The sequence below is a fragment of the Mirounga leonina genome, unplaced genomic scaffold (assembly GCF_011800145.1).
Source record: "Mirounga leonina isolate KUSES-001 unplaced genomic scaffold, KU_Mleo_1.0 Mir_376, whole genome shotgun sequence".
Taxonomy (NCBI): domain Eukaryota; kingdom Metazoa; phylum Chordata; class Mammalia; order Carnivora; family Phocidae; genus Mirounga; species Mirounga leonina.
In genome coordinates this window covers 480,663-506,620 of record NW_023270718.1, presented here as the reverse complement: position 1 = coordinate 506,620, position 25,958 = coordinate 480,663, and the positions used below count along the sequence as shown (strand labels likewise).

The following is a 25,958-nucleotide window of genomic DNA, read 5'->3' as shown; positions in this document are numbered from 1 at the left end:
GTTAAAGCTTATCAGTCTACATTCATGTGTCATTACCACCCAAAGTCCATAGTTTATATTAGGGTTCACTCTTACTTGTACATTTTATGTACAAATGTACAAATGGTACATTTTATGTACAAATGTACAAATGGTACATTTTATGGGTTTGGATAAACATATAATGACATGTATCCACCATTATAGTATCACACAGAATAGTTTTGAGGTTTTTTAAAGATTTTATTTATCTGAGGGGCACCTGGGTGGCTCAGTCGTTAAGCATCTGCCTTCAGCTCGGGTCATGATCCCAGGGTCCTGGGATCGAGCCCCGCATCAGGCTCCCTGCTCGGTGGGAAGCTTGCTTCTTCCTCTCCCACTCCCCCTGCTTGTGTTCCTGCTCTCGTTATGCCTCTGTCAAATAAATAAATAAAATATTTTAATTAGAAAAAAAGATTTTATTTATTTGACAGTGAGAGAGCACAAGCAGGGGGAGTGGCAGGCAGAGAGAGAAGCAGACTCCCCTCTGAGCCGGGAGCCCAGGGCAGGACTCGATCCCAGGACCCTGAGATCATGACTTGAGCCAAAAGCAGATGCTTAACTGACTGAGTCCCCCAGGCACCCGTATCACACAGAATAGTTTCACTGTCCTAAGATTTCTCTGTGCTCCACCTATTATTCATCCTTACCCCCACCAACCCCTGGCAACCAATGACCTTTTTACTGTTTCCATAATTTTGCTTTTTTCCCAGAATGTCATATAGTTGGAATCCTACAGTATGCCTTTTCAGATTGCTTTCTTTCACTTAGTAATATGCATCTAAGTTTGCTCTTTGTCTTTTCATGTCCTGATAGTTCCTTTCTTTTTAGCACTAGTATTCTATTATCTAGATGTACCACAACTTCTAATCATTTTTAAATTCTGTCTATAGAATATTGAAAATGGAGAGTCATCAGCTGTGAATTCAAATCCCAACTCAGGCTTTACCCTTACTCGAGCTTAGTCAAGCAACTTGACTCTCTAAAATTCAGTTGCCTGAAAGTGGTTTGTAACCACCTTACAGAGTTAAGATTATGAACCTATAAAAATTAACACCAATGACATAGTACTGAGAAACCATGTTATCTAAAATCATAGACTGTCAGAAAGTTTGCCCTTTGAAATCATAGTAATAGTGAGAAGGGGACATCTCACTCTTGCCTGGAATGCCAGTGTCACTTTAACATAGAGAAGCAGGCATGATTTCCAACCCAGGTGCAGAGTTTCAGAGGAGGGATTTCTGGAGATTGCACATTTATCTTAACCCTATAATTTCTGAAGAAACAGGACCCTGTGTCTACTTCTCAGCCCGGGCATGATGTTGACTCTATTACATAGGATCTGCTTTGCCTTGAGTCCATCAAAGCTCTGCTTAATATAAGTTTTACCTAACCTTCATTCTTCCCTAAAAACTGTATTAACCCCGTGTCTTCCTTTGTTTGGTGAGGCACACTACACAGTTCCTCTGGAGAGCTCTTTTTTTGAAAAAAGAAATATTTAGTAAATTGACTCAAGTGAATTAAACTTAAATGATTCAGCACTGATACTAGAAAAGTACATCAAGGGACACCTGGCTGGCTCAGTGGGTTAAGTGTCTGCTCAGGTCATGATCCCAGGGTCCTGGGATCATTGAGTCCTGCATGGGGCTCCTTGCTCAGCTGGGAGCCTGCTTCTCCCTCTGCCTGCCGCTCCCCCTGCTTGTGCTCTCTCTGACAAATAAATAAATAAAATCTTTTTTAAAACGTACATAAAAAATGTATAAAAAGTGAATATAAATTACCCAAGTATATGGACATTTATAGTTACACATGCATACAACTTACATATTCAAACACACACATGTTGATTTTGGGGGGAAAATCTGAGATACTAAAACTATTTTCAAGTGTGAAATGCGTTTCAACATTCTGCATGAATCTAAATACATGATGTTATCATGCTTAGAAGGATGGTTTATATTCTAGACTGAATGTTTGTGCACCCCCCAAAATTCCTACACTGAAACCTAATTTCCACTTGTGATGGTATTTGAAGGTGGTGCCTTTGGAAGGGATTAGTGCCCTAATAAAATATTCCCCCAAAGAGCTCACTCACTCACCTTTTTGCCATGTGAGGACATGAACCAGAAGCTGGCCCTCACCAGACACTAGATCTGCTGGCACTTTGATTTTGGACTTTCCCAGCCTCCAGAACTATGGGAAATAAATTTCTGTTGTTTATAAGCCACTGACTATGGTATTTTGTTATAGTAGCCTGAACCAACTAAAATAGTTGGTTTTAATTTTTTAACAGATACTGGTATATCATATTGGCTTGTTAATAACCAAGGCATTTTGCATACACAATATCTCACTGTGGAAAAAATTAATATTATTTGCTCTGATGTTTTTCAACTTTGTCTTTTCAACATAATAGCCACACGAATTTAAGTGTCTCCCTTTTGTAGCAAGTTAACAATTTTTTTCAAGATTTTATTTATTCATAAGAGGGAGAAGCAGATCAGAGAGCCCCATGCGGGACTCGATCCCAGGACGCTGGGATCATGACCTAAGCCGAAGGCAGACGCTTAACCATCTGAGCCACGCAGGCGCCCCAAGTTAACAATTTTATTGGACAACAAGTGTGTCCCTTCTGTTTTTGGTTGTTGGACCCTACAAGGATTAGACTAGATTACACATGTAACACTACATAACGTTTATCCGTGCCTGGCACAGAGGAGGCACACACAAAAATATTTGCTGATGTAATTAATTTGATACACCATGTAGAGGAGCAGTCACTTAAAAGTGGCAAACAAACGGGATTTCGGTATATCCATTTAAATTGTATTTTCTTTCTTTCTTTTTTTTTTTTTTAAAGATTTATTTATTTGACAGAGAGAGAGAGACAGCGAGAGCAGGAACACAAGCAGGGGGAGGGGGAGAGGGAGAAGCAGGTTTCCCGCGGAGCAGGGAGCCCGATGCGGGGCTCGATCCCAGGATCCTGGGATCATGACCTGAGCCAAAGGCAGACGCTCAACGACTGAGCCACCCAGGCGCCCCTATTTTCTCTTTCTTAATGGAGAGAATGAAGCATTGAAAGGCCAGTGAAGTGGATAGACTCTTAAGTGGGCAAAATAAACCCAAAGCGCTGAGCGAACAGATTCAGACACTAGGAGGCAGAGCTGCGCTAACTTCTCCGAAGGTCCCGCCTCCGCCTTTTTGTCCCTGCCCTGGTCTCCCCCCACCCCTGCGGTGCCTCGTTCCCACTGCGGTAGCCTGGGCCGTGATGAAGCAGTTTCCGCCCTAACAGGGGTGGTCCGGCGCCTCCTGCTCTCGCGAGGACTGGCGGTCGAACACATTTCCTCTTTGCTCCACCGCTGGGTCCCCCATCACAGTTCCGCCCTTCCTACCCCCCACTTCCGGCCCGAAAAGCCGCCCCGAGAGGGGGTCGCCCCGCGGGGGCGCGGGCAGTGGTCGGGTCCCTCTTTCCTGCCCATCCAAATGGCCCACAACTTCCGCCACACCGTCTCCTCCGCCGCTGTTCCTTCCGCCACGATCGGCGCAAACGAAGCCACACACACCCAGCTCAGCACGGGAGCTTTACTTCGCTCCGGGAGAGGAGAGGGCGGGGAGGAAGCACGCCTCCATCCCCTCGCCCTTGGCTTTTCCCTTCGCCAGCCCGCCTCATCACCACACACCCTCCCACCTCCGCCGAGGCGAAGCCGCATTCGCCCTGAGAGAGGCGGGGCTGCTCTTCTGGCCCCGCTCTCGCGAGCGCTCAGACCTCTCGCGAGACCCGACGCCCGACTTGTGCGCCCGGGAAACCCCGTTGCTCCCTTTCCCCTGGCTGGCAGCGCGGAGGCCGCACGGTAGGGCGGGCGCTCCGGTTCGGGCTGGGCGCGGGGCGTCAGGGCCCGACTCCCCAGCCGGGAGCGCGTGCCGGCGGGCCCCGGGGCGACTGCGTGGGGCCGCCCCGCCCCCTGGAGCCGCAGCCACGTGCGAGCGGCAGGCCCGGACATGCCCGGTCGGCGCGGTCCGGGAACCGAGACTGGGCCAGGTGGACGGCGTGGATGCGGGGGGCGCCCCCGATTCGGGGGCTGGGGTCTTCTAGCGTTTCCACAACGGCGCCAGGCCGTGCTTGTGCGACCCGCAGAGACCGTGAGCGGCGGTGAACTCGAGCACCCACAGGCTCCGGGGCCTTTAGGGCCCAGTCCCGAGGCGGGACCTTGGGAAGTAACGGGAGTGCGGCGGTTTCAGTCGCGTGGGGGCGAGGCCCCGGCTCCTCTCAGTCGTCTGCACCGGTCCTGAGCTCACATGCTTGCTCCTTCTCTCTCAGATGCCTGGAGTTACTGTAAAAGACGTGAACCAGCAGGAGTTCGTCAGAGCTCTGGCAGCCTTCCTCAAAAAGTGAGTGTGGGGACCGGGGCTTCACGGCGGATGGAGGCTGTGGTCTTTGCCTGGCTCCTTGGCAGGCGTTGTTTCTCTCCCCGGGGCGGGGGCGGGGGGGGGCTTGTGTGAGGTCTCAGAGTGGAGTCCGCTTGTCTGCCTGAGGCCTGGGCTTGGCTTGTAGCTGGGTTTCAGATGCTTTGTATTCTGGGACACATGGGGCTCCTGGTAACCTACAGTTGTGCTGAGCAGAGGGGATGGGGGGGGGGTGGAGTTTGTGCAGACTCCTGAATCGTGCCTTTCTCACTGTTGGTCCCAGGTCTGGGAAGCTGAAAGTCCCTGAATGGGTGGACACTGTCAAGCTGGCCAAGCATAAAGAGCTTGCTCCCTACGATGAAAACTGGTTCTACACACGAGCTGGTGAGGAACTGGGGCCTCTGGGGAGTGGGGGCCTGGGTGACCTGTGGCACGCACCACACCTCCCCATTCTGTCTGTGAGCCAAGATGGCACGAGAGGTGAAACTCTTTATAGTTGACCTACAGTGTGAGAGGAGAGACCTCAGACTGTCTCTGCGTGCTTGTGTGACACTTGATAACTTCACATTCTGAATCCGTTTCTTCATTTGTAGGAGGTTTATGTAAGGACTGGTGGCTTCCTCTGAGCCTCCGCGGAAATCCAGGGTCAAATGAGTGTTCATAGTTTACTTAAAGGTGGTGTGTTTTAGAGGGAGGCATTTATCTTTCTATGTTCATGGGGTCTAGACTCAAATTCTTCTCTGCTGCTTAACTGTGTGACCTCCATCTGTGTGTGCCTCTGTGGTCCTCTCTAAAATGGGGCTATGACTGTACCATTGCAGGTTTGTAGTGGGAATCAGATGAGCTTATGGCTGTTAAAATGCTATAAACTGTACCTATGGGAGAGTAATCTTTCAAGAAAAGTTAAAGGTCTTGTTTTTATTCAGATCATCAGGCCAGCTTTTTCCTTGTCTCTCTAGTAAGTTATTCCTAAGAGGTTAAGGTTTGGCCAGGTCCCTCCTTGCTCTAAATCTTCGTAAGTCTCAAGTGCCTAAAAGAAGGCCTTATGGTCACCCTGTAACCATGGCAGTCCTCTCTCTTTATTAGTGTCCCAGTGATGACACCTTGGAAGGAATGACTTAAATGTAGCATCTGATAGCACAGTGCTAATTTTCACCTGTCCTTGACATTTCAAGTTTCTCTAAGCTGTCACCCCACGAAGGCCTAACTTAGGGATTGGAGGGTAGGGGGGTCAGTGCAAGATTGTTCAGGTGGCAGCCTCTGCACAGGCCTTCACTAAGGGCCCTCAGCCTCTGCAACTATCAACCTTCCTCTGTGACATAGGGGCTCCCTCCTGGCCAAAGCTTGTCTCCAGATAGGAAGTAGGTGGGAAGCAAGCATTGAGAAAACTTCAGGAAGACCTTGAGAAGAGTTGGCCTCGGTACAAGTTGCCTTGGTACTTCAGAACACGGAGCGTTTTGTAGATTTGTGGTGCACTCGTGCGTGAAGTGTCATGAGATCCACTCTAATTTAGGCTCTAGACTGGGCACAGGGGCCAACATGACTCGGCCACAGCCTCAGACCCCTGAGGATGAAACTGTCAACTCTCGTGTGGGTAGGGTGAGTGGCATACGGTGGGAATCGCTGCTGTGCTTTTAGAAAGAAAATGGGGGGGAGGGGACGCCTGCGTGGCTCAGTCATTAAGCGTCTGCCTTGCGCTCAGGTCATGATCCCAGGGTCCTGGGATCAAGCCCTGCATCGGGCTCTCTGCTCAGCAGGAATCCTGCTTCTCTCTCTCCCACTCCCCCTGCTTGTGTTCCCTCTCTCGCTGTGTCTCTGTCAAATAAATAATAATTAAAAAAAGATCTTGGGGGAAAAAAAGAAAATGGAGCTGGTGGAGGGAAGCTGATGTGACTTCCCCGGCACATCAGTGTTGGAGCCTGAATGAGACCACCACCCCATCTACCCGTCTTGGGAAGCAAGGCTGCCTGGCCCTGAATGTTCTTTGGCAGTGCCCCAAGAATCAGTTGGTCAAGGCAGCTTTGGATCTAAAATGAGAAATTCTACTAGCTTTTTCTGTATGGTCAGGTAAATATACATATTTTGCTTAATCTGTCTTACCAAAAACCTCCCAGGTAGTACTGGTGGTTTCTGTTTCATGGTGGTTGTCAGGAAGGTCAAGTAACATGTCAGCTAGTGATGCCACAGTCTGCCACTCCCATGCCATCACTTGAGGTGGGGTTTCCAGCTCTCTTCTCTTGGCTCATTTCATACTTTATGTTTTTGTAGATGGGGAAAGATTAGTGGGAAATTAGAAAGACTCTGGGCAGTACACATAGATGAGTCTTATTGTGGCTGTGGTCCTTTTCTGCCCGCTATGCCCCTTCTCTGACAACTCACACTGAGTGTACATCTTCTACCTGCCCTCCTGGTCTCCCTTTTTTAAGATTCCCAAATGCCTTTTTTTTTTTATTAAAATGTTTTATTTATTTATTCATGAGAGTCAGAGAGAGAGAGAGAGAGGCAGAGGTAGAAGCAGGCTCCCCACCTAGCAGGGAGCCTGATGCGGGACTCGATCCCAGGACCCCGGGATCATGACCTGAGCCGAAGGCAGACGCTTAACCATCTGAGCCACCCAGGCGCCCCTCCCAAATGCCTTTTTAAGATTTTTTATTTATTTATTTGCAGCCTGATGCAGAGCTCGATCCCAGGACCCCGGGATCACGACCCGAGCCGAAGGCAGACACCTAACTGACTGAGTCACCCAGGTGCCCCCCAACCTCCTTTTTTGACCTCACTTGCCCAGCCGACTTAGTGGCATAGTATGGGGGTCCTAGACCCAGGTCTGTTAAGTACCTTTTTGTTGGGACACCACCATGCCTATTTGTTTACATCCACTCCAGAGGCAGAGTTGCAGTTGTGACAGACCACGTGGCCTACAAAACTGAAAATACTGACTTTGACCCTTGGGGCGCCTGGGTCGCTCAGTCGTTAAGCGTCTGCCTTCGGCTCAGATCATGATCCCAGGGTCCTGGGATCGAGTCCCACATCGGAATCCATGCTCGGCGGGAAGCCTGCTTCTCCCTCTCCCACTCCCCCGCTTGTGTTCCCTCACTTGCTGTGTCTCTCTCTGTCAAAGAAATAAAATCTTTTTCTTTTTTTTTTAAGATTGATTTATTTATTTGAAAGAGCGAGAATGAGAGAGAGTACATGAGAGGGGGGAGGGTCAGAGGGAGAAGCGGGACTCGATCCCGGGACTCCAGGATCATGACCTGAGCCGAAGGCAGTCGCTTAACCAACTGAGCCACCCAGGCGCCCGACTTTGTCCCTTTATAGGAGAAGTTTGCTAGCCTGAAGTGCTCCCACCTAGTTAGGGTTAGCTCATACTCTGAACAAGTCAAGTCATAGAAGATACTTCATTACCAAAGAGGAAACTGAGGTACAAACAGGTGAAATGACCCTGGGAGAGCATGGCACACTAACTCCAAAACCAGAGTCTGTGCTGTATTTGCTTTATTCCTTCTCTGGATCATGGGGCCTTGGCCTCTTGTCCCCTCGGGGGTCTGGAACCAAGCACAGTGGGGCAGTGGTCTGTCCTGGGAGGCTGAGGTCTGGCAGTAGGTGGTGTGGGGATTGACTTCATGGAGTGACAGGTGCTGATCTCTGGTGGGGGTGGGGGTGATAAAAACAAGGCAAACGGCAGAGCCCACCTGAGGGTGCTTTGGAAAAGGGACAGAGCTATAGGAGTAAGAAGTACCAAGGCACAGTGGTGAAGGTTGAGGTAGGTAGGGCTAGAAAGAACCTGTGTCAGGAGCTGCTCTGAGGAGGGGCAGCGTCAAGGAAAGACCATCGTAGGGTTTTGTGAAGGGGCTGTTGCAGTGTGGCCTTGGGCAAGTCTCTTGACTTTTCAGTTCTCAGAAGGTCCTGCTTGGGAGGGAGGGGAGACTCCCATTGTGTCTTGTCAGCAAGCAGCTCTGAATTGGGACATCTGAAGGCGTTTTATTTACTATAGGATGGAACCTGGTCCTCTCTGCCCCCTGCTGTGTTAGTGTCAGGATCAAGGCCTTGGAGACTGTGCAGGAACAAGTTAAGGGGTGACGGTCGGGAAAGTGATTCTGTCCTTAGAAGCTTAGCGGGGCACCTGGGTGGCTCAGTTGGTTAAGTGACTGCCTTCGGCTCAGGTCATGATCCTGGAGTCCCGGGATCGAGTCCCACATCGGGCTCCCTGCTCGGCAGGGAGTCTGCTTCTTTCTCTGACCTTCCCCCCTCTCGTGTGCTCTCTCTCGTTCTCTCTCTCTGAAATAAATAAATAAAATCTTTAAAAAAAAAAGAAGCTTAGCGGAGAAGGGTTGAGGGCAAGATCTATCTGGGAGGCCTCCTTTCCCCACTTTGTGACTCTGTAGGTCAGGATGGGATCACAGATCTGAACTTAAAGCCAGCTGTTGAGACGCTGAGCTGCAAAGACGCTTGTGCAGCTTCCTTGGGCTGCGGTGCTCCAGTGCACCCTCCCTTGTGACCGTCCTCCAGCTGGCAGCCCGGTGCTGGTCTCTCCTTAACGGCTGGAGGTGTGGAGTGACTAGTGGTTACTAGGGACGGGATTTCCCAAGAGGAGCACAGCAGAAAGCCTTCAGAGGGACTTAAGGAGAAGCCAATTGTGATGACACCTGGCTCGCTGTGACCCTCATAAAAAGCGGCTAGGATGGCCTGGATTTGTGATGCTACAACTCCACTTCAAAGGGATTGGGACCTGGGTCTCAAGTGGGGTGGGGGGGGGTGTGAAAAACAGGTCAATGTTTTGTAGAACTCGTGTATTTCGACTGTAATACCTTTTCAGTTTGTGGAGTTTAACACTCTGCCTTGTAATGGGTCAGGAAAATCATTATCAACTGGGTTGGGTGGGGGGACACCTAGGCTCGTGACGTTTGACACCATACCAGGTAGTTTTATGCAGCTTTAAAAAAAAAATTAACGGAGCCCACCACCCCTTCCTTGAGGAAACTAATATGTTGAACTTGGCTGGAGCTTATTCTCTGCCACTCCTCGGGATTTAAGGAAGTCGTGCCCTTTAGGTACCGTGGCCCAGACCACCTGAATCCGGGGTGGACTCTGAACAGCTGATGAGGAGCAGTGCTGGGATCCAGACCCTATGTTACCAGACAGCCCAGGGGTTGGCCACCCCTTTTCATGGAGCCCAGATGAGGACCGGGCGGAACGTTGGTCCGGTCTTGGCCAGGCATCTCCTGGGCGTCTGTGTGTTTAGGAGTATTCATCTCCCCCCCTTCGTGAGGATGTCCTGCTCTCCCCAGCCCTGGGTACAGCCCAAGTGGGAGAGCAGCTCTCCAGCCCGGTCAGGGCGTGGCCTGGGACAGGCTCGAGAGGAAGGGTGGTAGGTGTTGGGCATGCGAGCTGGTCTTAAAGTCTGGAGTTCTCCAGTGATACCACTGGAAGGGGAGGTTTGGTCTTGGAGGTGTGGGGGGGTAGGGCGTGGGGTAGGAAGAACCAAGGAGAAGAGTGTTAAAGTGAGCGGAGGCCGGAAGCAGTGAAACTGAGGAGCGGTTGTATGGTGGTCCTGATAGGTGGGGAGAGTTTGGGCAGTGCTGTGGCTCCCAAAGCCGTGGCTGTATCCGGAGACCATCTTACGGGGGTGGGGGTGGGGAACAAGTGGTGTGGAAGAACTACTCTGGGAGGGGCAGGCCGAGGGGAGGAGTACCCACTTCACCCCCACCCCGAGCTGGCCACACTGGAGGGTCATGGACATGGCCTGGTACCAGCTCTTAGGAGTAAGTAGTTACGGAGTGAATCCTGATTCCCCCTCTGATCTGTAGAACTAAAGCTTACGTGCTGGGCTCTAGGGGCCCTGGAATGACCTGGAGTCCCTGTATCAGGCCCTAATGCCTCCACATTGCAGTGGCCCCCTGAGGTAGAAAGCCTGAACAGTCTGGAGGGGCTGTCCCTCAGAGCTGTGTGACATGAGGCCGGTGAGTATCCTCCGGAGCCTGTTGGCTTTTCTGTGAAGGAGAGTAGACACCTGGGCAGTGCTCACAGCCACGCTCTTCTCAGGGACTGTTACTCCTGATTCTCAGATGAGGGTGAGTGACTTGCCAAGGCCATACCATCAGGCCGGGTCCTGAGGCCATCTTACTGCCTTGGGGGAGAGAACAAAAAGCAGATGGCACAGGGCCCGGTGGAGAAGCGGTCCTGTTGAACAGAACAGTGAGGGACCGGGGACTTGCCCAAGCCAGGCTAGGGATGAGAACCCTGTGTCCGTGGGGGTATCCCCATTCCAGGTTGCATGGGGTGTCCGCTCTAGCCCTGAGTTCTCCGGGGCTGAGGGGCTCGGGGAGCTGCACTCAGGTGGCGGCATGGCCCTTCGCATTACCCTGCTGTCCCTCGGGCCTGGGCATGTGGAGATGGACAGTCACGGCTTAAGCATTTACTAGGGTCTACCCGCAGGACAGAGTCCTCCCTCACAGCAGCACAGCTGTGGCAGGCCCTCTGGTCTCCCCGGCTGGGCACAGGGTGCAGGGAAGCTTAGCAGCAGGATAGCGGCGGGGGCCTGGTACTGGGTCTTGGTGTGTGTTCTCCGTTTCCTCAGGCTATATAATGGGAAGAATTAGCGGCCACACACACACGATAGGTGTGTGATCTCGAGCAAGGCCCTTCCCTCGGCCTGCCTCAACTGTGGAGAGGAGTCTTCTGTGCTCGAGAAGGGTCCTCACATCTCCTGCCCACCGCCCCCCCCCCCGCCCAGCTTCCACAGCACGGCACCTGTACCTCCGGGGCGGCGCTGGGGTTGGCTCCATGACCAAGATCTACGGGGGACGTCAGAGAAACGGGGTCATGCCCAGCCACTTCAGTAGAGGCTCCAAGAGCGTGGCCCGCAGGGTCCTCCAAGCCCTAGAGGGGCTGAAAATGGTGGAAAAGGACCAAGATGGGTAAGCAGGGGCAGGGGGATGGCTGGGAACGGGTGGTGAGGAGACTTGGGGTCAGATCACCTGAAATGAAGTTGTCTAGAGCCATCCTTACCCCCATGGAGAGGTGCCAGGTCTGTCCTGCACGGTGGGGATTGTGCAGAAAAGCGAACAGTGAGGGGCCTCACCCCGACCTCTCTGGCTGACTACCCTGAGCTCCAGGAAGGTAATTTGGCGACTGTCCGCTTTCATTAGCCTGCTCGTTAACTTTTCCCAATTGATTTTTCGGGGCTTTTGATCTAATGCTTGCACAACGACACCCCGGCAGCTCCCAGGGGGGCTCCCACTCCTGCCCCTAGCTCGTTAGAATGCAGCCGACCGGGGCCCTCAGTGGGACTTGGCTGCTGTCATGTGGTCCCATGGCCAGGTGCCTTTTTGGGAAGCCTGGCTCACATCTAGGAGGGGCCTGGCAGCGACAGGGCTGAGAGCCTGCACTAATGGGGAGCTGCTTGACTGTTCTCCCACAGGGGCCGCAAACTGACACCTCAGGGACAGAGAGATCTGGACAGAATCGCTGGACAGGTGAGGCCTGGGTGTGCCAGGGCTGGGTCCCTTAGTCACTGCCCGGGGAATTTTCAGAGCCTGGGCTTTGTTAGATCAGAGCTTCCTCCCCTGCCCAGCCTGGTGGGGGTCAGAGGAGGGCTGGCCTGTGGTGGGGGGCGGGGGGTGGCGGGTGCAGGAGAAAGAACATTTCTGACTGACTTCCTGCTAGAGCTGGTTGGAAATGTTGGTGCTGGAGTGCAGCTGGGCTTGTTTCTCATGCAGGACATGTTCCTGCACACACAACTCCCTCTTCCCAGGTCAGCCTTCTTAGGATTCTGGCTGCACTGTTTCCTCCTATTCTTCATGCTTGCTGAGCACCAGATGGGAAGGCTTTGGAGAGGGGGAGGCAAGCCAGCTCAGAACTCAGGTCTCCGTCCAGATGACTGACTGGCTGGACACCTTGGGGCAGAGTCCGTTTGCCTGGAGCCAATCTCCCCGTCTATGGAGCAGTCTCCTCTTGCCAGCCTGGGAGGGTGGTCGTGAGGGCTCAGTGAGCTACAGCAGCGGGAGCCCCCAGGGCCAGGCGTGAACCCATTGTTGGTTTTCTTCTTTATCATTGACTCAGGCCTCGGAGGAGCTTTGGAGAGGGCTTAGTCACTTAGTCCAGGAGCAGAAGAGAATAGAAGGTGTCCGCCCCCTGGGCGTCCGGGGGCGGCCTGGAGGAGCTGGTGAACTCTTCCAGGGCAGGGCAGAGCCTGGCACGGACATCCGTGTGGGTGACAGGGCAGTGGGCGTTGCAATCCCACTTCCTGTCTTCGAGTCAGTCCCAGTTGACGCTTCTGTAAAATGAGGACGTGCCTGAGGTTGTAGGGATCAGATCGGATGAACGCATGTCAGGCCACAGATCCAGTTGGCTGGTGTCCCTCAGGTGTGGGCAGCTGCTCCAGAGTGCCCGAACACAGACCCCCGGCCCATCCTGATTACTTCCTCGTCTTTTCCCGCAGGTGGCAGCTGCCAACAAGAAGCATTAGAACAAATGCTGGGTCAATAAATTGCCTCGTTCGTAATCCTGGTCTGGGTCTCTGACTGGCTCTCCCCTTCCATTGCGGGGCAGGAGGAAGGAGCACTGCACGGCCCTTCTTCCCTCGTGAGAGGGGGGACATGGGGGCGCTGTGGCACCAAGAGCCACTAGAGCCTGAGGCCCAGCCTTCCCAACTGAAGCCCTTCTACCCCTAGCGGGCCCTGTGCCCCAGCTGGGCTGGTGGTTGGGTGGGGCCGGGACCTGGAGGCTCTCGCCCCTCCCCCCACATCCTGCCTTTGCAGTTCTCAGTAAGATGAGAAACCGAAAAGAGTGGCTGTTGAAGCGGTGGCCCCAGTTGGGGCCTGCACTGCAGAGGTGGTTCTCTGTCCCCTGCTGGAACAAAGCGGGAGGGGCAAGTGGCTTCTTCCCCAAAGGAGGTAGACTTGGGACAGCCAGCTTTCACTCCTGGTGGCTCCTTGAGGGTCCCTGGTGTGCACCTTCTGGAGCTAGTTATCCCTGCCCGGAGTTGGGATGCGGTGCCACTTCCCACACCCACCACTGCCCGCAGGGAGGGTTGTGTGAGGCTCCTGCGCGGAGGTTGGGCTGGGCCGTCGGGCGGCACCGCCTCTACGGTCCTGCATGGCAGTTGGCGCTCGGTGCAGCTGGGGTGGGAGCTCTGAAGGGCACCAAGTGGGCATGTGCCAGACCTCAGGAAGCTGAGCCTGGAGAATTGGCCCCATGCTTCCAAACCCACCTCCTCGGGGAACACGAAGCAGAGCCTGAGCTGGCTCGGCCAAGTCTCCCGATTTCCCCCAGCCCAAGTTATTGGACCCATTTACTTCCAGTGCGAAGCCTGGGCTTTGAACTCAAGTGACTCGTTTTCAATAACCTTCCAGCTCTGACCCTAATTCTCTGCAATCCTGAGCAACTTACTCCCCCTTTGAGCCCTCCGCTGCTTGTCTGTGTCACTCCTGAGGGACCTGCAGAGTCACCATATCAATAGTGTCTTGGCTCAGAGCAGTGCACCAAGCACACGACCAGTTACTTGGTGTTCAGGATGGAAAAAATCAAACCAGAGTCCCACATCCAGTGGGGAATGAAGCTGTCATCCCTCCCAGCTCCAGCTCAGAAGTTTGTGTTCCATAAACAGCCTATCACGTGCAAGGCACTTAATAAATATATCACTTAATGCAACTAGGCAACCCTGTGAAGGTGCCCAAGAGCACCCGCATTTTGGGTATAGGGAAAGTAAGTCACAGGTTGGGTCGTTTGCCCATGTACCACAACGAGGGGGTGGCAAAGCTGGAATTTGAACTTGGGTGAGTAGGCTCTAGCCACTGCAGCTCATTGCCCCATGGAAGTAAGGGAAATGGAAAAACAAGGCCTGAAGGGTTACGTGCCTGGGCATGGCCTTGGGCCAGTCACTCCCTCCCTGTTCTGGGCTCCGGTTTCCTTTTTTGTCAACTGAGGAAGAAGACGTCTTGGAGTGGACATGCGAACGCAAGGCAGCAAGGCCCAGGACCTTGTCGGCAGACACCCGCAGTGCTGGCTAAGTGGCTGGTGGGTGGTGTCCCTGCAGGCCGGTCTGGCCTGAGGGCCTGCAATCCAGCAGCTGTGCCTCTGCGGCCACTGGGGGGCAGGCGAGGGCCTGGAAACCGCCTCAGCAGATGGAGGCGAATTCTAGGGCTGCACTATCTGAGCCCAGGGTTTCTTCCTAGGTGGGGGGTCATAAGGAGGAACTAAAGCACGGAGGGGCTGGTGACCTGCTATACAGCAAGGGTCGCAACAGAACACCTGGGTCGCCGGAGGGAAGGGAACGGGGGAGGGCCCCCAGGCCAGAGAGGGGGAACTGTGTCCTTGCAGCCTCACGAGGGGCACAAGGGTGGCCGAGAGCCCAGATTAGCAGAGAAGAAACTGAGGCCCAGACACCCAGTCGGCTGACAGAGCGGAGATGCAAACACAGGAATCACGAACTCTTGAGGCCCATGCTCCTCTGTGTGGGTGACAGTTGCATTTTGGTTTTTTAATTATGAAATGCTTCAAGCGTGCAAAATAGCATACCTATTAGTGTAAGAAAGACCCGTGGACCCGCTACCCAGCTTAAGAAGTAAAACAAGACCTAAAGCCGAGACAGGCAAAGCCCTCCTCCCGTCCCCCAGAGGGAACCCCTCTCGGGAATTGGGTGTCACTCACCTGCATGGGTTCACACCTCCACTACGGAGGCACGTCCCTAACGGCACCCGATGTTTCGCCTTTTGAAAACAAGTCAACTGTTGCACGCTGCATGTGTTGTGTCATTTTCATGTCATTTCTGAGACGCAGCTGGGTTGACGAGTAGAGCTCCGTCTTTTCGCCTGCGGAGTACTTTACTGGCCTCCCACGTCACCCCATGTGCATCCCGTTCTCCCGCACATGGACTTTTTGTTTCCGCTTTTGCTACCAAAAATCGCCCTGCGGTGAATTTTTTCCCTGTGTGTCTCCTTGTGTGCACATGTGATGGTCCCCTAACTGCTCACAAACCTCTCAACAATCTCCTGTGACTCCTCAGACTCTGTTTCCTTCCACGTGACCTAAAATGCTTCCCAACGGCAGGTGGGCACACACAAGTGACTGAATCTCTGCTCCACCACTCCCAAGCTGTGTTACACCCGGCGAGTGATGGCATCTCTCTGGGCCTGTTTTTCTGTAAAATGGCGGGTGGCCTACCTTGCCCACTTGTGGGGAGGCTGACTCACGTCAAGAGCCCATCGTGGCTCTCACTCCTCGGGTGCTGGGAACAGCATCTCATGGCACAACACTGGGGAGATATTCTTATGCTCATCGCTCAGATGAAAAATGCCAAGGCTGGGGGCGCCCGGCTGGCCAAGTCAGTAGAGCGTGTGACCCTTGACCTCGGGGTTGTGAGTTTGAGCCCCACATTGAGAGTAGAGATTACAATTAAAAAAAAAAAAAAAATTTGGGGGGGGCGCCTGGGTGGCTCAGTTGGTTAAGCGACTGCCTTCGGCTCAGGTCATGATCCTGGAGTCCCGGGATCGAGTCCCGCATCAGGCTCCCTGCTCGGCAGGGAGCCTGCTTCTGCCTCTGACCCTCCCCCCTCTCATGTGCTCTCTCTCATTCTCTCGGTCTCAAATAAATAATAAAATAAAAATAAATAAATAAATAAAAAATAAAAAAAAATTTTTTTAATGCCAAGGCTCAGAATAGGAAGCCCCCACCTAGTCATAGAGCTGGTCGACCTGCCCCATTTATTCGTCCTGAGCATTAATAGGAGCCACGTTTTACTGAGCACCTACTTACTATGGGCTGGGCCCTGTGTTCAGAACTTTGCATGCACAACCCCTTTAAATCCTGGATTCTGACGCCAAGAAGGGAGGACATGGAGGCTCAGAGAGGAGATGAGCTTTGCCTAAGGCCGGTGAGGAGTGGAGAGCAGGCTCAGAACCACCACCCGGACAGACCATCTGCGGGCACAGGCACTTCGAACTCTGGCTCCCTCGGGCTTCCGTCCCAGGGCTGGCCGGTGCCGAGCCAGGCCTTGAACTGGTCTCTTTCCCCCACCAGCAGCCTCCCCCCAGGGGAATTGTGGCCACAGGTGCAGGGAGCAGTTTCTCTCCACTGCGGGCCTGAAGCACACAGGCAGGGGCTGCCCCCGGGGCCCACAGCTGAAGGAGGACCCGGCAGTGGGGCCATTGGAGCCCATCTCCGGCAGGACTGGGCAGGAAGTAGGGCGGGGTTAGCCGAGGTGGAATCTGGTACCCCAGGACTGCTGCGACCCAGACTAACCAACCCACTGGGAGAGATGCCTGGGGGTCCCGGAGTCCTCCAAGCGCTGCGCGCCACCATCTTTCTCCTCTTCCTAATCTCTGCTGTTGGCCTGGGTACGTGGCTAACAGGCTGGTGCTGGGGGTTGGGGGGTGGCGGGGCAGGGAGGACTGAGGAGGCTGGAGAGAAGGCAGAGGCAGAGAGAAAGGCACTGCCCAGGGGGTGAGGAGCCAGCAGGTGTGTGTGTGGAGTGGCTGGGGGGGGTGCAGTGCTGGGAAAGCCCTTGAAGAAACTGCATCCACCTGCTTGACCGTCCCAAGCAGGCCGCAGGTCCGAGGGGAGGCCGGAGGGGGCTCAGCAAAGTTGAAGGGGCGTCTACAGCCACATGGAAGGAGACAGGGGCAACAGACGACTTCCCCACCCCCCTCAACGCCACAGGTCAAAATAAGGAACTAAGGTTGCCCTTGACTGAGCTCCAGAGCTAGGGGCAGGAAGGGGACTTGGGGAGCGGCGCTCAGCTTCAGAGAGAAGAAACAGCTTTCTCCTTCTCTGCCTTGAATCTCAGTCACCCCACTGCGTCGGGAGCCCCTTTTCAGTGCTGGGGAAGGGGGCACCTCATCAACACTGCCCTCCAGGCTGCCCCACCCCTACCCCAAGCAATACCAGCTGGTGGGGCTGTGACCCTGAGGTTGCTGCTTCTTTCCCCACCTCTTCCTCCTCCTCTCTTCCTCACCTCCCAACTCCTCCCTCCAGAAGAGGCTGAGCCAGCCTTGTGGGCTGGCCTGGGGGGCTGGAAGCTGGGGTTTCCCCAGCAGCCAACCCACTTTGCCGAGGCCCTCCCCTAACCCCAGCGCAGCCGCCAACTGAACTCACTCCTGACCCAGGTTGACACAAGCAGAGAATGAGGGGTGAGCCTGAGATCACAGGGCAAGGCAGGCCCCAAGGCTCAGGGTTTGGAACGCCAGCCACTTTTGCTGCCCTGGTGTGCCAGGCAACCAATCTGCCCTCCCTGGGCCTCAGCTGTCCCACCTATAAAATGGGACAATGAGAGAACTTACCTCTAAGGCTTTTGTGAAGATTACACCAGCTAAAGTACCAGGTGCCAGGCAGGGCTGAGGGTGGGAAGGTGAGCCTGGAGGCCTTCAGGAGGAGGTGATGCCCAAACTGATTATGGACGGCGCTCCCTGGACAGGGCCCTTCTACCATTAGGAAGCCAAGTATCCAAACACCTGTGAGTTCAGTGGGGCCAAAGCACAGAGCGCAGGTGGGGAGGGTGGCGAGAGGTGGCGCTGGAGAGGTGAGTGGGGGACCCGCAGGGGTGTGTCCCCACGCCAGGGTGTCTTACCCTCCTCCCCCAGGATGTCCTCCTCCCCCACGGGTGTGCCCTCTCTCTGTTCCCCTCGGTACTACCATACTACTCTCCCCCCAGCGGCAGCCTCACTCCCAACACTGTGTGCCCCCTCCCCCACCCCACCTTCTTCCCCAGGAGTGTCCTCAACCCCCACCCCCACCCCACGCACCCCAGGGTGTTGCCACTGCGGTGGGGGGGGCGCCAGGGCTGGGGCCTGTGTCCCCACCCGCAGTCCCCGACTCCTCCGCCTCTCCGCAGGCCCCGGGTGCCAGGCCCTGTGGGTGGACGGGGGCCCGCCCTCGGTGACCGTGAACCTGGGCGAAACGGCCGAGCTGCAGTGTTTGCACAACGGCAGCAAGCCCGACAGCATCCTCAACGTCACCTGGTGGCGCGTCATCCAAGGCAACGGCACCTGGCCCGACATGTTCTGGAGCTATGGCCAAAAGCCCCACGGTGAGCTGACCATCCACATGGTGAACAAGAGCCACATAGGCATGTTCAGGTGCCAGGTGGAGGAGAAAAGCCCCAGCCATAAAGTCCTCAGCTTCCAGCAGTCCTGCGGCACCTACCTCCGCGTGCGCGGTGAGTGCCGGCCCCGGGCATCCAGGGCACCCATCGTGGGCATCCCCGCTCCCAGCTCACACACGCTGCGGGGGCGGGGGGGGTCTTCAAGGGGTCTCGGCCTTGCCGGGGGCAGGGCTGGGAAGCCAGGAGGGCAGGAGACACCTGTGCTCTGAGCAGCACCCCCTCCTCACAGAGCGGCTCCCCAGACCCTTCCTGGACATGGGAGAGGCCACCAAGAACAACATCATCACAGCCGAGGGCATCATCCTGCTCTTCTGCGCCGTGGTGCCTGGGACCCTGCTGCTGTTCAGGGTGAGCCCCTGGGGACCCGGGCCCTCCGAGGCTGAGGTCCCCTCCTAAAATGGGAGCGTGACAGCACCCTCACAGGGCTGAGGGGCACATGAATTCGTACCATGACAGGATTTTAAAGGGTGCGTGGCCCAGAAGGGCATCCTTGCTCAGTCTCCCCTCGGGGTTGTCCTCCCTCCTCCCACCCCCCAGGTATACCTCACTCTCCCCCCACCCCAGCCCTGGTGTCTCACTCTAACCCCCCCAACCGGGAGTGCAGTGGCCCTCCAGATGTAGCCAGGGAAGATGGGGGCTGGCTGTCCTCCCGGAGCCTCTGACCTGCAACAGCCCCGCCTTAGGCCATGGGACTGCCACTGCCATTTCTGTGAGAGCTGTTATTCGTGCAAGAGCAATAAGGCAGGGACCCAGAGACACCTGCCACTCACCCGCGGTGTGGCTTTGGGTGCATCCCTTACCCCCTCTGGTAAAGCACCTCTCCGGCATCCAGGAGGTTTGTTCGGAAAACATATTCTCCCCCTACACCCCCTCACTGAGGCTCCCAATCCCCCCTCCTCCCAGAAACGATGGCAGAACATGAAGTTTGGGGTGGACACGCAGGATGACTATGAAGATGAAAACCTTTATGAGGTGAGTGGTGGGTGGGGACAGGTGCATTGGGGTTCTCGTGGGGGTCCTCCCTGGAGTCGTCTGGGGGCAGGGGTCTGGGCGTCAGGGCGCTGAGCTCCCCCCCACCACGTGTTCACCCCAGGGCCTGAACCTGGATGACTGCTCCATGTACGAGGACATCTCCCGAGGCCTCCAGGGCACCTACCAGGACGTGGGCAGCCTCCACATTGGAGACGGGGATGTCCAGCTGGAGAAGCCGTGACCCTGTGGGCTGCCCCCAGGCAGATGTGCTGCGAGCTCTGGTGTCCCCCCACCCCTTCCTGTTCTCTTTTCATAATCTTTCCCCCCCACGAGTGTCCTGACTGAACTTCCCCCTTGAGTGTGTCTGCTCTTCTTCCCTCTAGACTGTCCTCATCCCCTGCACACACCCCAATTCAGCCCTCCTCCTGCTGCTTTTCCCAGCCTCCCCCCACACCCAGCGGGTAATGAGCCCTTAATCGCTGCCTCTAGGGGAGCTGATTGTAGATCCTCCGTGTCACCTCCCCCTCCCTGCTCTGTCATGGCCACTTAGTGATAATAAATCCTTCCCAACTGCAGACCTTGGCAGGAGTCATGGATCTCATGGGGATGCTCCCCTCCTCTGGTGGGACCCAGGAGTCCAGGCCCCTGGCCTCCTTCTCTTTCAGACCCAGGATCCCGCTCCCACCCCCCCACCCCCCACCAACCCCTGCCCACTCCCTGCACCTGGGGGCCAGGTAGCCAGAGAGAAATAGGAAGTGTTTGGGGAAGCATCTCACCCTAGGCTATGTTCCTAAGCAGGGAGGGGACACAGAAAGGAGCCAGGTGACCATATTTATTTATGCCTATTTCAGTCCCACAAACACAGGCGCCTGTCTGGTGGGGCTGGTACCCGATTCTGACTACAGCCAGGCCACACCTATTATTCTCTGGGAAAGGACTTGCAGCAGGAGCATCTGGAGAATCTGTGGCTCTCGTCTGGGGATGGGGGGGAGCCCTGGGGGGCACAGGGACGCAGGATTTCTGGGAGAGAGACCGAGACACAGAGAGATAGTGATGGAGACACAGAGCAAGTGAAGAGAAAGACAATGACAGAGATACGGGGACAGAGAGAAAGCAGGAGAGAGAGAAAGGAAAGAAGGCTCCATAGAAAAATGGACACGGAGAGGCCGACCCCTGGGACTCTAGAGAAAGCAATGGTTGGGGAAATGACCGAGGTGGCCATGCAGAAAGATACAGAGACCCGGAGAGGGGAAGACAAGAGATGCGACAGAGGGGAGGGACAGTGCGGAGAAGCAGGGGCCCGGGAGCGGGAGGAAAAGACCCCCCCACGGAGCAAGGAGCGACGACAGAGGGGCAGACAGAGAGGCACGCGGACAGAAACACGCACAGCGAGGCAAAGGAGGAGAGGAAGACCAAGAGACCCAGACGGAAAGCAGGGGAGGCTGTGGCGAGCCGGCCCCCACGCCGCCGCGGAGGCGATGGCGGACACCCGGCAGAGGCGAGAAACGTGGAGCCCGCGGTCCGCGGACAGACAGACGGACAAAGCCGGGAGGAGCCGGGCGGGGCCGGGGCGGGGCCGGGGCCGCGGGTCCCCCGCCAGGCGGGGAAAGGAGGGGCCGGGCGGGCGGCGAGAAGGGGAAGGAAGCGGAGGTGCCGGGCGGGCGCGGGGCGCGGGCAGGAAGCGGGGAGGGGCGGCGGGGCGGGGGCCTCCGGAAAAACGCCCGAACTTCCTGCCCCGCCAGAGCCAGGAAGCGGGAGCCGGGACGCAGGGCCCGGGATCGCCGAGCCCGACCTCGGGCGCCCCGCCGGTCACGTCCCCGCGCGGACTCCAGGTACACTGTCCCTGGCCCCGCCCGGCCTCCCGCCCGGCCTCCCGCCCCTCGGCTGCCAGGGGAAGTGAAGAGGAGGAGGGAGAGGGCGGGGGCGCTGCCGGCGGTGCAGGGGCCTCAGAGCCGGCGGCCGCCCCTCCCCGGGCCTCAGTTTTCCCATCTGTCAAAGGGGGCAAAGAGAGGAGAACTAATACCTGCCGAGTGCCCAGTAAGTGGGGATGAGGGGTGCGAGGCCGGGGTCGAGGCCTCCCAACTGTCCAGCGGAGGACGGATGGTCACTCCCATTGTACGGGTGGGGAAACTGAGGCTCAGGGAGCGGAACCGACTCGTCCCAGGGTACACACACCGTGAGACCGAGTGGAGTTGGGATTTGAACTTGCAGGTGCTTTCAAGCACCGTCCTCCAACCCCACATGCTTTAGGGCCACCGATAAAGAAAAACGTCAATCACCACGCCGTAGGCCGCCGTGAAGCTGGAAGTTGCGGAGCGCGCTTGAGAGCATTTTTTGGAAAGCTCTTTTTCTGGGCCATTAATTATAGCTTGAGAGATGGGTTGTAGGGGACAGAACTGGAGATCTTCCCCCATTGTACAGGTGGGAAGACTGAGGCTCGGAAAGAAAGAATTGCTTTTTCTAGGTTACACGGCTTGTCCGCGGGAAAGGTACGCTGGAACCCAGGAGTTTTGCTTTACAGCCCCAGCACAGTGTGCGCCCGGGGCGGTGGGGGTGCCGGGAAAACTAGTGTACGCCTTGGAAATTCAGCTGTTTCCGGAGTTAGGAAAGCAAGATAGGGTGGGGAACCCAGGCCGGAGACTAAGGGCCAGGGGCGAGTCGGAGACGTCGGATTGAGCCCTGGGTCGGGGGGCTGGAACCACTCTCTAGTGGGGCTGGGGGGCGGGGGCGGGGGGCGGGGCACAGTAGAGTGACAAGGGCAGTCGAGATACGGAAACGCCAGCCCTCCAAGGCAGGCCAGAGTGGCCCTTTCTGGCCAGCGTGGCGCCGTGGAGAGCTAGAGCGGCCGGCGGGAGGAGTAGAGTCGCTCGGGCAAGAACCAGGCAGCAGCCAGGCTAGAGCGGCTGGCGGGAGGAGTGGAGCTGGAAGCAAAGGTAGACGCTGGGGCAGCTAGAGCGACTGGGAGGCGGGGGTGGGGGGGGACCCCGGAGCCGGCGCGCAGAGGCTTCGGTTCTGGCGGCTGCGGTGGGTTCTCCTACGACCAGGAGCAGGTGAGGGATGCGGCCCCCGGCGGGCGTCAGACCCTGACTCCGCAGGTCCGCCCCATCATCCCTGGCCGTGCGCACCGCCACGTCCCGTGTAGTAGGATTTGGGGCCCGTGTAGACCCGCCACGTCCCACGTAGGATTTGGGGCTGGTGTAGATGCGCCACGTTCCGTATAAATTACAAGGGCCTATAGACCCACCAGCTTCCTGCTAGTACCCCCGCCACGGAAACTCGGCTTCTTATAGATGTGAGGTCCCCATCGGTCAGTGGCACCCCCTAGAATCCTGGGCCCTGTAGATCCTGGGTCTTGGGACCACCACATACTCCTGTAGAATTCTGCTCCCGTTTTAAGTCTCCACAGGTCCCGCAGACTGGCTGCTTTACATATGGAATCATGACCCGGTGTGCTTCTCAGCTCCGAGTAGATCCACCTGTTTGAACTTACCAATAGAATAGAATCTGGAGCCTTATACATTCCAAGGGCCCCTCGTGGACTTACCTTGACTACTCTGTATTTTAAGTTCTTTAAGGCTCCCGGAGGTTCTTGGAGACCAGGGTCATCCACTCAGTGTCTTATAGACCCCGAACCTTGCATAGAATCCAGGCGCCCATGTAGTCCCCGACTGGTGCCTGCTTTGCTCTAGGACCTCACCTCTCTAAGAACCTTCTAAACCTTCCCTGACCACCACCACCCCCAGTCCCATGCACACAGTGTCCCCTCTGCTGGGCCTAGGCCTTTTCAGTTGCCTACAGATCCATCTGACAGCTTCAGCGTATGATTATTCTTTGTGGTACCCCCTCACCGTCTATCTCCTAAGCAGCCAACCCCCCACCTTCCCTTCCAGAATGCTCTCTTGAGCCCTAAGCCTCTGTGGAGCAGCCTGAGCAGCAACCTGCACTTCTGCCTAAGTCACAGTGCCCACACACCCCTGACTTTCCCAGACACCAGCTTTGGTTCAGATTTTAGTTTCCTAAGGTTGGGGTGGGGGTTCCCCATGCTCTGAAGCAGCACATTCTGATAGATTTAACTATCATAACTATTTTGGAAAGCTCTTTTTCTGGGCCAGCATAAACTGGAGCCAGACTGCTTGGGTCTGAATCCTGGCTCTGTCTCTGATGAGCTGTGCTTCAGTTTCCTCTTCCGAAAAATGAAGGTAGTTATAAAACTGACCTCCAGGAGTCATTTAGAGGATTAAATGAGTTAATACCTGTAAAGCAGTAATATTATGCTTGCTACATACTTAATAGCACGTATTAAATGTTAGCTACTGTTTCGTATTTCCGTGATGAGGAATGAAGGAGATAATATGTATCATAGTGCGTGATTCGGGGCCTGCCTGGCACTGAGCATTTGCTCACATACCGTGTGTCCTCTCCTTTGCGCTTTTTGGAATCTCCCTGCCTCTGTTGAGCCCCACCCCCCGCCCCAAGTGGGGTGAGCATGGACCTTCCATGTGCGCAGTCATGTTTTCCAGCCCAGAAGTTGCAGCTGGTGGCCTGGTGAAGGTTTTCCATCTCGAATGGGAATACTAATCGCATGGGGTGCTTGTGGTTGTGAGCGTTAAGTGAGTTCAGATGTGAAGCACTTGGAGCAATGCCTAGCACACTGTAAGTGCTAGGTAGGTTTAGTTTTTGTAATAATCACTTTTTTTTGGCGTCAGTTTGCAAGTTTATTTACGTGAAGATTTAACAGTGCTCAAATCTTAAATTACCTAAGCTTGAAGTTGGACAGAGACACTCTATGAAAGAGAATAAAAATGTCGTGTGCTCTGGGGAACCCATGGGATGGCACAGGGACACTCCAGAAAGCATCATTGTTTCATGGTCATAATCAAAATCATAACCATCATTTATTGAGTGCTAGGGAGGAGGCCTGTGGAGGAGGCAGAAGGGTGAGTCTCAGGCAACCAGGGTTATAAATAGCTTTGGGTTGTGGGGCGAGCCCCCACCCCACCCCACTGGTCCACCCCACCCCATCTCCACAGCTCCTTCCCGCCTGACACGGGCTCTCGTGGCATTAGTCAGACTAATTAAAGACACAGAAGAGGGTGGTTGGAAGACTCAGGGGGAAGCGGAGACTCTAAGGGAGACAAGATGGGAGAGCCAGCAAGAGATGGGGGAGAGAGAGAGAGAGAGATGAGGGACAGCACATGACACAGTGACTCGAGAGGACTCAGGTGGCCGCAGAACCAGATGTGGGAAGACAGGCAGAAACACTGACAGAGGGGGAAGACAGCGACAGAAGCAGGGTTAGGACAGAAGCAGGGTTAGGGCGAGGTGGCTGAGGGGGAGGGGAGGCAGTGCTGGTGGGAAAGTGAGACAGGTCTGAAGGGAGGGAGAGAGGGAAGGAGACAGGGAGAAGAGAGGCAAAGACCTAAGGCACATTCAAGGGACAGACAGCAAGAGAGAGCTGGCTGGGGAGGGAAAGCCAGCGGGACAGACGGATGCAGGGCAAGGAAGACAGACACACCTTGGGGATGAGCTGGCTGAGGACCGAACCTTATTTTCTGGGATTGGAAGAGGGGGAAGATACCAGGTCCCTGAGGGAAAGCAACTTACGGGTTTAGGGAAGGAGGTTCAGAGTTTTGTTTTCTTATGTGGGGAGAGTTGGGGGGTTGGGGGATTTGCCTTTAGATTTCCTGTCACAGGAAGTGGGGCTGGTGGGTTCAGAGGCAACATCCGGCCCCAAGCCTGTCAGGTCTAGGAGAGCCCCCCCCCACCCCACTTATCTCCTTTCTGTCTTTCCTTTAACCTTCCCAACTCTGCTAGCCTCCAGGCCCTGCCTCCCTAGGACCCAGCCTGCAGCACCCTCCTCCCTCGGACCCAGGAGTCCAGGCCCCCCACCTCTCCTTCCTCAGATCCAACCTGCAGCCCAGTCCTCTCTTAGACCCAGGAGTCCAGACCCCCAGCCCCTCCTCCCTCAGACAAGGGGTCCAGACCCCCAGCCCCTCCCTCAGACCAGGGGTCCAGACTCCCAGTCCCTCCTCCCTCAGACTCAGGAGTCCAGGACCCCAGCCCCTCTTGCCTCAGACCCAAGAGTCCAGACTCCCAGTCCCTCTGCCCTCAGACCCAGGAGTCCAGGCCCCCAGCCCCTCCTGCCTCAGACCCAAGAACCCAGGCCCCCAGCCCCTCCTGCCTCAGACCCAAGAGTCCAGACTCCCAGTCCCTCCTCCCTCAGACCCAGGAGTCCAGACTCCCAGCCCCTCCTCCCTCAGACCAGGGGTCCAGACTCCCAGCCCCCTCCTCCCTCAGACCCAAGAGTCAAGGCCCTCAGACCCAGGAGTCCAGACCCCCAGCCCCTCCTCCCTCAGACCCAGGAGTCCAGGCCCCCAGCCTTCCTCCCTCAGACAAGGGGTCCAGACTCCCAGTCCCTCCTCCCTCAGACCCAGGAGTCCAGACCCCCAGCCCTCCTGCCTCAGATCCA

General features: G+C 55.7%; 3 protein-coding genes and 1 long non-coding RNA gene across 11 annotated transcripts in view; all 4 read left to right on the top strand.

The window, feature by feature from the left end:
* The first annotated feature begins 3,722 nt into the window (after positions 1–3,722).
* Positions 3,723–12,922, top strand: RPS19 (ribosomal protein S19). 2 transcript variants are annotated; one of them, XM_034986618.1, is made up of 6 exons: positions 3,723–3,869; positions 4,337–4,407; positions 4,706–4,806; positions 11,153–11,336; positions 11,840–11,894; positions 12,860–12,922. In XM_034986618.1, the coding sequence occupies exons 2-6, from the start codon at positions 4,337–4,339 to the stop codon at positions 12,884–12,886; spliced, it is 438 nt and encodes a 145-aa protein (XP_034842509.1). In that variant the 5' UTR covers positions 3,723–3,869; the 3' UTR covers positions 12,887–12,922. The 2 variants fall into 2 exon arrangements, with proteins under 2 accessions (XP_034842509.1, XP_034842510.1); XM_034986619.1 differs by lacking the exon at positions 3,723–3,869 and adding an exon at positions 3,879–4,057.
* Positions 4,817–7,332, top strand: LOC117998073. The gene is made up of 2 exons (XR_004675940.1): positions 4,817–6,021; positions 7,090–7,332. It is a non-coding gene; the product is annotated as an uncharacterized LOC117998073 (long non-coding RNA).
* Positions 12,923–16,590: 3,668 nt separating the features above from the next.
* CD79A (CD79a molecule) lies at positions 16,591–20,054 on the top strand. Of its 2 annotated transcripts, none has more exons than XM_034986547.1 (5): positions 16,591–16,754; positions 18,248–18,571; positions 18,747–18,865; positions 19,421–19,489; positions 19,611–20,054. In XM_034986547.1, exons 1-5 carry the CDS (start codon positions 16,676–16,678, stop codon positions 19,728–19,730), a joined length of 711 nt encoding a protein of 236 aa, XP_034842438.1. In that variant the 5' UTR covers positions 16,591–16,675; the 3' UTR covers positions 19,731–20,054. The 2 variants fall into 2 exon arrangements, with proteins under 2 accessions (XP_034842438.1, XP_034842439.1); XM_034986548.1 differs by lacking the exon at positions 16,591–16,754 and adding an exon at positions 17,220–17,546.
* A 1,119-nt stretch (positions 20,055–21,173) lies between these two features.
* The window catches only part of ARHGEF1 (Rho guanine nucleotide exchange factor 1), a 19,928-nt gene continuing 15,143 nt past the window's right edge, over positions 21,174–25,958 (top strand). For 3 of the 6 annotated variants that reach the window (XM_034986616.1, XM_034986614.1, XM_034986610.1), the window contains exon 1: positions 21,174–21,321. The gene's annotated coding sequence lies outside the window, so the exon portion shown is untranslated. Of the gene's footprint in view, positions 21,322–21,503; positions 21,527–22,240; positions 22,423–22,445; positions 22,540–25,958 lie in introns of those variants that run through there. The other 3 variants (XM_034986613.1, XM_034986611.1, XM_034986612.1) reach the window with 3 other exon arrangements.

Bases quoted from the DNA above. Each gene is read 5' to 3' on its own strand.
- CD79A (XM_034986547.1), top strand. From the start codon at position 16,676: ATGCCTGGGGGTCCCGGAGTCCTCCAAGCGCTGCGCGCCACCATCTTT. The intron at 16,755-18,247 runs GTACGTGGCTAA...GCCTCTCCGCAG, and splicing joins AATCTCTGCTGTTGGCCTGG to GCCCCGGGTGCCAGGCCCTG. The intron at 18,572-18,746 runs GTGAGTGCCGGC...CCCTCCTCACAG, and splicing joins CACCTACCTCCGCGTGCGCG to AGCGGCTCCCCAGACCCTTC.
- RPS19 (XM_034986618.1), top strand. From the start codon at position 4,337: ATGCCTGGAGTTACTGTAAAAGACGTGAACCAGCAGGAGTTCGTCAGA. The intron at 4,408-4,705 runs GTGAGTGTGGGG...TGTTGGTCCCAG, and splicing joins CTGGCAGCCTTCCTCAAAAA to GTCTGGGAAGCTGAAAGTCC. The intron at 11,337-11,839 runs GTAAGCAGGGGC...GTTCTCCCACAG, and splicing joins GTGGAAAAGGACCAAGATGG to GGGCCGCAAACTGACACCTC.